The sequence below is a fragment of the Festucalex cinctus genome, chromosome 7, assembly GCF_051991245.1.
Source record: "Festucalex cinctus isolate MCC-2025b chromosome 7, RoL_Fcin_1.0, whole genome shotgun sequence".
NCBI classification, from domain to species: Eukaryota; Metazoa; Chordata; class Actinopteri; order Syngnathiformes; family Syngnathidae; genus Festucalex; species Festucalex cinctus.
In genome coordinates, this window is record NC_135417.1 from 1,241,686 (window position 1) to 1,251,790 (window position 10,105).

Below are 10,105 nucleotides of genomic sequence, written 5' to 3' on the forward strand. Positions count from 1 at the left end.
AAGAGTATTGTTTGAGCATTTAAAACAAATGAGCTTGGGTGAGGCTACTGCTGCTGTTCTGCGCCGCGTCACGCAGCTTTCTGTGGCTGCAACGTGACCGCCGCGTACGCCGCCTCGATTGCGTCCGTTACGTCACTCACGTCGACCAAGCTCCGCCCACGCCCGGTGCCCCGAAAGTGTGTCACTGGGTTAAAGTGGCTGCAGTGGGGCCGGCCGGAGAGGCGTGGCCGGGGGAGGGGGTTGGAGCTCGGTCACATGGCGGAGGGGTCAGCCCATGAGCGGCAGACGGTGGAACATTCAGTTCTTGTCGCACGACAAGCCAGAGAAGAAGAGGGGGGCGGGTTTGCTCTCTTTTTTTTTTTTCCCAAACCTCCCCTCGAGCTCTCCCTACCTCTCATACACAAGGCGTGAGTCACCGGAGCGGACCTGGGGAGCATACATGACCCGTTAAAGCGCATTCGTTTCTTCCTTCTGCTTCGGTCACCATTTTCGCCTCTTTTTTTTTTTTGTAGTTGATTTCTCGCTTCTTCTTTTTTTCCCTCGTCGACATGCCCGAGGACGTCGGACCAGCCAAACCTGGTAAGTAGCCGACAACTTGACTGGAAAATGTCACGTAAATGTTGACAAATGCGAATAAATTGTTCGTTTTAGGTCTCGCTTTCGTGACTTTTAAGTCACAAATAAGTTTGTTTTATTATGTTTTGGGCGATAATCATCTCGACTGTCAGGACTGCTCGAAGCTAAAAATGTGTTTATAAGGAAATGGCGTCGAAAATAAAGCTTAAAATGTGTTCCTCCGTTCATTATATGCTGCTAAAAGTCGAGTTTATCCGTGTTAAAATCGGCGTTAAGACTGACACAACCCTGTTCCACTTACTCGACCGAAAAAAAAATGTTGCTGGCGTTTAAAAGAGCGCTTTAAAGGTTGGATGTGTTTCCCACCAGCGGTTATACGGTTTGAAAAGTGGAATATGTATGAATTTTTGTGTTTAAAATGGGGTTAGGAGTGCCAGTGTACCCTCGTTTCATTCACTCACAGTTGACACAACAATCCACTTCCCTCGACCTAAAAACGTCTTTTTAAAGCCGTGACGTTTCAAAGATGGCTTTAAAATACTTAATGTGTTCGGTCGGTGCTTGCGTGGTGATAAAAAGTCTAATGTATCCACGTTTTGGTGTCAAAATATGGGTTATTAGTCTGTTGCTTCATTCACTTTCCACTTGACACAACAACCGTGTTCCACTTCCTCGGCCGGGCTCACATGGACACGGCAGCCTAGCCATGTGCCTCTGTGTACACGCTTTTCTCCGAGCGACCTCTGATTGGCTGCTGTGTGCTCGGTGGGCGTGGTGTAGTGGATGCTCAATCGCGGCGGTTCCGCGCTCTCATTGGCTGCCGGCGAGCCAGTGACGCAGCGCATTGCATAATCCAACAGTGGACATCAGTGTGAGGTACACGTGAGTCCGGATGACCCACATTCTCCCTGGCTTGGCGGCCACCCACGGCCGGGACGCGCGCGACACGTGTGCGTGGGGCCAGAAACACGGCAGTCACGGTGCGCGTTAGGTAATCAACGTGTCCGCCATCAACAATGAAAAAAAAAAAAAACACTTATTAGCATTTCATTTGATTCGGATAACATTTTCCATGTGTACAACTGTCAGCCTTTTTAAAAACACGTTGTAAAATGACTCATGGTTATTTTTAAGTTTGGTTTTAATTTTCATTCATTAATTCAATAATTTATTCATTCAATTCTCCACAAAAATACAGAAAAAGAATACAATACTTTGTCATAAAGTGTTATTTTAAATGAGACTTTTCTTGAATAATGCCATTCAAAATACTATGTTAAAATTCACACCAAATAAAGAAAAAAAATTAACCATCACACAAAGTGTAGTAAAATTGTTCTTCGTATCATGTTTTATATCAAATTCCCTAAAAAATATTTAGCCCTGAAATGGATGGAAAAAAAGTTGTAAAAATTCCCCCCCAAAAAAGCATGTCCTAGAAAAACTTATTTGGTGTTATCAGTTGCCAAGCTTGGTGTGGGTTAGGTGTGTGCGTGCGTGTGCTTTTTGGCATCTTTGGCGAGTGTCTTGCTCCACTGCTTTAGTGACCTGGTCTGATCATGCAGTCAGTACCCATGCAATGAATTCACATGCATACATGCACATGGCCTCTTACGTAACACTTGTTATCCAACCGGCAGGCTGGAGGTGATAAAGCAGGTCACACATACACACACACACATTGTACGGCCCAACCCATTCAGCCATCAAAACCTTTAAATTTAAAAGGTACGGGAGAAAAAGCTGATGTTTAAATTAAAATGGATGCTACATGAAAAACTAGATTTTAAGCTATATTCGACTTGGCATAAACCTGTTGCAGATTATAACAGAAACTATATATATATATATATATATATATATATATATATATATATATATATATATATATATATATATATATTTTTTAACCATAGTTGTAAAATGTGAAGTCAAAGTTCAGCACCAACCCTGCCCACCAAAACACACGACAAAAAAAAAAACCTTTGATCATGCCATAAAACTACTTTCAAGAATGCCTTTAAACTTATGCCAACATTTACAAGCAAATAAAAACATTGAAACAACTCATAGAATGTTGTAAAAAGTTAAACCAAATTTCAGCAATAAATACATAAATAAATAAATAAAATGGGCGAGTATCGATACCAGGCCTTATTTCAAGGTATAGGTGGCGGCCATTTTACAATCAGGAACTGGAAATTAGAAGAATAGTAAATTGCCACTAATTGTATGCAATTTTAAGGAAAATGTAAGATTGGTGGTATATAAATCTTTCTTTAAAACCACTTAGTGGTAGTTTTTGTGTGTATGGTGCTCATCGCGAACACAGCGACTGCTTGTTTATGAGCTAGCTTATGAGCAAACTTAGCTTGTAGCAAACGTGTGACGTCATGCATGCTGAGATCACGTCTCTGATCAACTGCTGAAAGGAGAACAAACATCAAAGCGTTTGTAGGAATGGAAGAATGTTGTGATTGTATTGGTGTTAATGTTTTATGTTATGTTTGGGGTTTTTTGTGTTCTGTAAAGTGCTTTGTGACAGTTCAGGCTGTTTATAAGCGCTATATAAATAAACTTGAGTTGAGTTAAATCTCACATCCCTCAAAAAAAAACATTTAAAAAAAAACGCAAAAATTCACTATTCAATTCATCCTTGAAGCTCATAAAGCCATTAGTATTTATTCAATAGTCAATAAAAATCATACCAAAATTTCCAAAGAAAAAAATGACCTTCAACACTATCAAAGTTATTCCAAAAATTAATTCAAAAGATTGTCCTTCAAATAAATGCAAAAAAAAAACTCACAACTGAATCATGCTTTAATAATGTCTTAAAAATTAATTACATTAATATCCCCAGAACCAACCACATCTCCCAGGATCACCCTTCAAACATTTCATAAAATGATGCCTAAATTCACAGGCAGTTATGAAAGATGTTCCTTCAAATGCAGAACTTAATCATCCTTGAAAAATGCCATAAAAAGCCCTGCCATGAATGTTTTTTGATGCCAAATTCCACCCTCTCAAAAAAAATCCATGAAAGAAGTTGCTTTTAAATGATATCATAAAATGTTTGGTACCACCAAATACCCAGTCATCAACACCCACCATCCATGTGATCCAATATGTTCCATATGTTTGCCACCCTTTCACTAACACCTCCCCATGTGGTCTCCTCAGGCGGAGTCATCGCCTACATCTCGTCGGGCGCCGCCTCTAGCCCGGAGTCGTGCATGAGCACCAGCCCCAGTGGCGGAGTGGGAGGCGGCTTCCTGTCCACGTCGCCCACATCTACCCGCCCCTCGCTTCCCAGTAGGGCAGTGGGCATGGTGGTGGATATAGCGCCGCCTAGCAAGAGCGGACCCAGAGGGGGAAACGGCGTGGAGAAGGCAGGACGCTCGTCCACCTCCGCCAAGAGCAGCATTACCAGTACGTCAAGTCCTACTAAATGTCGTCATTAATGTCATGTGGCTTTGTACTAAAACTCTTGTTTGTTGTAGAAATTAACGGCATGGTGCTGCTATGTAAAGTGTGTGGAGATGTCGCCTCAGGCTTCCATTACGGCGTCCACGCGTGCGAAGGCTGCAAGGTGAGAGACTCAAAAAAAAAAAAAAAAAAAAAAAAAATTGACAAAATGATGCCATCAAAATGTTGATGCCAAACGTGACTTTGTCTCGTGGTGTGGTTGTGCAGGGCTTCTTCCGCAGGAGCATCCAGCAGAACATTCAGTACAAAAAGTGTCTCAAGATGGAGAACTGTACCATCATGAGGATCAACAGAAACCGATGCCAGCAGTGTCGCTTCAAGAAGTGCTTGGCCGTTGGGATGTCCCGAGATGGTCAGTTACTGACACCGCTATTCCATTTTATTAAAAAAAAAAAAAAAAAAGTCAGTAAGTGAGTTAGTCAGTGAATAATGGAGATTAGGTTCCAGAAAAATATCAGTTAATAGGTGGGGAACACTGTAGTAACATAGCTAGGCCCCTAGGTGGAGCCAAAGTCAAACATTAAAAAATATTCAAAATAATTCAAAATAAATTTGTACAAGGTGATAAATAGAAACTGAATGTTTGCTTAACATTTTTATATACCATGGATACTTAATTAAAACATATTTTTAAGATGTTCAACCAAAATGAAGAGGAAATAACAAATACATTTTTATTTCATATAAGAATCATATGTAGATTTTGTAAAAGAAAACATTGAATTAATAATATCATCATTGTGCGTCCTCAGCTGTGCGATTCGGGCGCATCCCCAAGCGCGAGAAGCAGCGAATGCTCCTGGAGATGCAGAACGCCATGAACAACATGATGAGCAACAACAGCCAGCTGCACAATATGCTGCACGGCCACCAGAGCCCGCCACTGCCCAACGACACCAGCCCCTCGCCTTCATCATCATCATCCTCCTCCTCTTCGTTGTCTTCCTCCTCCTCGGAGTCGCCGTCCTGCTCCAACCCCTCGTCTCCGCAGTGCCCCCTGCAGGACGTCGAGTCAGTAGTCTCCATGGACACCAACTCCAGCTCGTCCTCGTCCTGCGGCTCCGACAGCGGCGAGGATGACGTCGCCGTCGTCAGGCAGACGGCGGCGACCGCGTCGCAGTCATCGGCGGAAAGCGGCGCCAACGTCCGCGTGGAGGCCATGCAGCAGAGCTGGAACTGCTGGAACAACAGCAGCGACGATAACGACGCGGCCATGCCGGGATACCGGGAAGCTCCGCACATGTATGCGCACTTTAACCAGCACACGCCGCCGCAGCTCAGCAGCGCCCCCACCTGTCCGATGGATACACAACAGCAAGAGCAACAGCGGGCCTACGCCAATGGCAGAGCTCACCTGGTGAGTACACTGTCATAAGATCACTCTTTTCATTTATTATAATACAGTTTTATTATCAGTTTTGTGCCAATTTCCACTCTTCATCATTTATCATAATGTTCAAATTGATCAGATATTTGTTAAAGACAACGTTCCTCCTTGTCAGGTGTGTCCCATGAACACGTCCCCGTACGTTGACCCCAACAAGCCCAGCCAAGAAATCTGGGAGGAATTCTCCATGAGCTTCACCCCCGCAGTACGCGAGGTGGTGGAGTTTGCCAAGAGGATCCCGGGCTTCAAAGACCTCCCGGAGCATGACCAAGTGGGGCTGCTCAAGGCCGGGACCTTCGAGGTACGTCCTCGCTAATAACGTCATCATGAAAAAATGTCCGCACGGCAGCTCGTGTCACGCTCGTGTCGCGTTTGTGGCCTCAGGTGTTGATGGTGCGCTTCGCGTCGCTCTTCAACATGGCGGAGCGCACGGTGACCTTCCTGAGCGGCAAGCACTACAGCCTGGACACTCTGCGGGCGCTGGGGGCCGGAGAACTGCTGGCGTCCATGTGCGACTTCAGCGAGAAGCTCACCGCGCTCAGGCTCGACCGCGACGAAATGAGCCTCTTCACCGCCGTCGTCCTTGTCTCCGCCGGTAAGAATACAACAACAACGCAGTCAGACAGACACATTATTTTAGAAAACAATAATGGTCATATTACTAAAAGTGCAGAATATTTTTTTACATTGAGGATACTCCTAATTTAAAGAGAAAAGAAAAGACAAATCTGACTTAATATTTTTGGAGAATTGTTTTTTAATTTATGACATAGTAAAGCTGCAGTGTATATATATTACGGAAAAAAATAGGGAGTACTTTTCAGGAAATGGGGTAAAAGTTGTATATTTTTTTTACTTAATAAAAATAATCTAACTCATGACAGATTTTTTTTAAGTTGTTTTTTTTTTAAATTATTATTATAATCAATAATAGATATTTTTAAGGGGAAAGTCACAACATTAGATTTGTTTTATTGTAATAAAAAAAATAAAAATAAATTTTAAATAATTAAAAAACTGTGTCACATTACATACACAGGAAAAAAAGTTCATTTTACACAGCAAAAGTCCCATTTTGATGAAAAATAATAATCAAAATATTTTTCCCCCCTCTACCTGGCATGCGTACAGACCGGTCAGGTCTGCAGGACCTGACGGCAGTGGAGGCCCTGCAAGACAAGCTGATCCGGGCCCTGCGCCAGCTGCTGATGCAGAACCACGGCGACGAGGCGGCCACCACCTTCACCAAACTGCTGCTCAAGCTGCCCGAGCTCCGATCCCTCAACAACATGCACTCGGAGGAGCTGCTTTCCTTCAAGGTGCACCCCTGACGGACGCATGGGACCCCAAAAATCCTTATGAACTCAAAGACAAGGAGAAAAATCGTACTGTATTTGTGGAGAGGATTGTTGCAAACCAACACGGAGGCACTTGAAAACTTGACCGGCTATATGCAAACGATGCTCATTTTGTATTTTCTTTGTTTCCTTTTGCAAGCCGTTTTGATGCATGTTGATAGCGACAAAAAGCTAATGTGACCAATGTGCTGCTTATTGCTATTGCGAATGCTATTGCATGGCTAAACGTGCTCGTGGCCACTTCCTCCTCCTCCTCTCCGCCGACCGTGTGCGTGTTTAATACTAGTGTTCCTGTTGTTGTACTGTTTTTTTCTTATGTTACTTTGTTTTTTCAAGCCGCCTCGCCCCCTTAATCGCATCGCCTGAAGGTTTCCGGAACATTCACACAAGTTGGGCTGAGTCCACCTGTGCCAGGTGGCGCCAGGCCGAGGCCCAAACGTCATGTTTTTCTGTTTTTCCACTTTTTCTTTGTATGATTTTTCTTGTTTTTCAATCAAACGTGCTTTCTGCACGGCACTGAACATGGAAAAAAAAAGTGTCGTTCAATTTTTTGTTTCTTGTACTTGGCAACACTGTCAATTGTAAATATCTATACATAAATATATATATAAATATCTCTTGGACATAGACAAATATGTATAGTATAAATGAATAAATATGGGAGAAGAAGAAAATGACCAGTTATGTGTATGGTTTTTATTCTTAGGATGCATGCACAGCCCACAGATGATCCACATGACCACATTTTTAATTATCATACCTTTTATTAATATATACAGTACTTTTGTTCCAGAAATAATGTCTTGAGAATTATGTCTTTGTTCTAATTAAAGGGGAAATATATATATTTTTTTAATCTCAAACTGGCTTTCTTGTCCAAATTAGCTTAAAAAAAACGTTTTTTCTCTAAAGAAGCAAAAATGACTATTCTCATAAAAACGTTTTGTACTTAAATGCACAAAATAGGTCTATATTCTCAAAATTCTTGAAAGACTTTTTTTATATATTTTTTTTAAACTCTTTCTAAAAAAAAATGACATATTTCTTGGTACACTAAATAATTTGAAAAAAAAAAATCTCAAAATGCATGGCATTTTTTTTTTCCTCGGAAAAAAGAAAATAATGCTTTAGCTAAAAGAAAAAAAGTTTTTCGGTAGAAAAAAACATTTTTTGTCATCACAAAAAATCATATTTATCTGAAAATTAATTTTTTAAAATTAATTTTCAGATGAATATGATTTTAATTGTCAAAGACAGTTTACAGTCTAGTAAATGTCATTCTTTTTAGTCTGCCCCAAATGCTCATTTACGTTTGCATCAAATCTATCTCATGCATAATTAACATAATTGACCTTTAAGATGGCAAAAGAAATCTTTCCAACAAGACAAATAAAATTTTATCTTATGAACATTTAAAGAGCCACCTCCATAATCTTCATAAAATTAGCCTGAAAAATAACAAAACTCGTTTTTGGTTGTCACTCAGAATAGTCATTCAATAATCAATAATATCAACAATTTTTTGACGACTGTTGTGCTTAATTTTGTCACAACAGAGAGAAAACAAGCGTCAAAGTCAAGGTGGACTTTGGAGGAATGTTTGGGATGTGGTTTTCGTCTTTTGGTGGGAGGGAATGTTATGGAAGGGAAGAGCTGTAGGAATGTTTCACACTCGTGTCCTCTGGATGACCTAACACACATACGCACAGCACAAAGGGGTGATCCACACAGGGTGTAATTAGCCTCCTTCACTGGGCACCATTGAGGAGGATCACCACCATTACTGGAAATTCAGCTCCCAACGACACCTTTCACTTAGCAACATGAAATTTGATATCCATATCTATCATGAGTAGACCCACAAAAAAAGTCTCAAGAAGCTATGCCCCAAGTCCGCCATTTTGGATTGAAACTACCTTTTTTCAGATACATTTGTCAATTTTCAGGGGTCCTTCAAACAATCTTGTCCTTGAGATTTTGTACAATCTATAAATTCAAAGAACATATGAACAATGCTAAATTGTGACAAAATTGTTTCCTTCTGCCTTCATATTGAAGTGGAAACACATTTCCTCCCCCATCTTAAAGAGGCTTTAATTATGTTGCGGCAGATTGAATTAGGGCTCATCACGAGCCCAAATATGTCTCTGTTAAAGTCTAAGTGTGAGGAAGAGGAGACGTCGTGGATGAAGACAAAGGAGGCCTGCAGTTGATTGTGTAAAAAGGCCACATGCTTTCCATCCTCAAATGGCCTTTGAAAAGATAAGCCTTCTTTCATTGGGATTTCCATAACAATGACGGATTGAAGAATTATTAAATGGTGCATGTGGAAAGTTATGCTTTCATGAAGTCCAATCCCAGGGTGACGTGCTCAGGATTTTTAAACAGAAAATTACCCTACGATGAGAGTTTCTTTTTTAGAATTTTTTTTTTTTTTTAATCGGAAATTTACATTTTACAAATAAAAGCATAAAATAGAAAGCCCATTCAATTTTCATTCTTTTTGAAAAAATAATAGTCATATTTTAAATGTCATCTGCATATGTAAAGTTATGAATATAAAGTGCCTGAAAGTTTACATACCCTTGGGTTGTGTAAACTTATTAGCACAACTGTAAATGTATAAAAGTTAAACGGCGTTTAATGACACAAAAAATGCTATGAATTGTCTCCAAATTTCACATGCACATCTTACATACATACATACATACATACATACATACATACATACATACATACATACATACATACATACATATATATATGAAAAATTATGAGAATAAATTCCACATTTTCAATAAAGTATTAATAGAATAATGCAATATTTTCCCAAGAGCTGAAGTCATAATATTACAGGACTATTTCAAACAAGAACAAAAAAAAAATGGTACAATACATGTTATGTTATACTTTTGTGAGAGAAAAGTCATAATTTTATGCCCGTTAAGTCATTAACAAACGTCTAAAAAAAAAAAAAAAACGAAAAAATAATAATAATAAAATAATAATAATAATAATAATAATAATAAAGACATTCTATTCCAAGAAAAGCGTCGTAATAAATGTAGCAGAAGTCATATTGCTGAAAACATTTAGTTACATCGATATTATTTAAATATTAGGGCTACCTCTTTTTTTCTTGGTAATATTAGTGTTGAATGTGTCATGCTTTGTAGTAGTTGCTTACTGTGAATAAAAAAAACAAAGCACAAAAAAAAGAATGAAAGAAAAGGGATTCAAAAGCTGTTCACAGAATGTGCTGTGACGTCACAGTGGGTCATTTGAAGGTCAA

The 10,105-nt window shown here is 40.0% G+C and overlaps 1 protein-coding gene across 1 annotated transcript; it reads left to right on the top strand.

The window, feature by feature from the left end:
• Positions 1 to 222: 222 nt before the first annotated feature.
• nr1d2a (nuclear receptor subfamily 1, group D, member 2a) lies at positions 223 to 7,490 on the top strand. Its single transcript, XM_077526072.1, has 8 exons — positions 223 to 579; positions 3,763 to 4,011; positions 4,083 to 4,171; positions 4,276 to 4,420; positions 4,821 to 5,425; positions 5,571 to 5,756; positions 5,840 to 6,050; positions 6,587 to 7,490. The coding sequence occupies exons 1-8, from the start codon at positions 549 to 551 to the stop codon at positions 6,784 to 6,786; spliced, it is 1,716 nt and encodes a 571-aa protein (XP_077382198.1). The 5' UTR covers positions 223 to 548; the 3' UTR covers positions 6,787 to 7,490.
• The last annotated feature ends 2,615 nt before the right edge of the window (positions 7,491 to 10,105 follow it).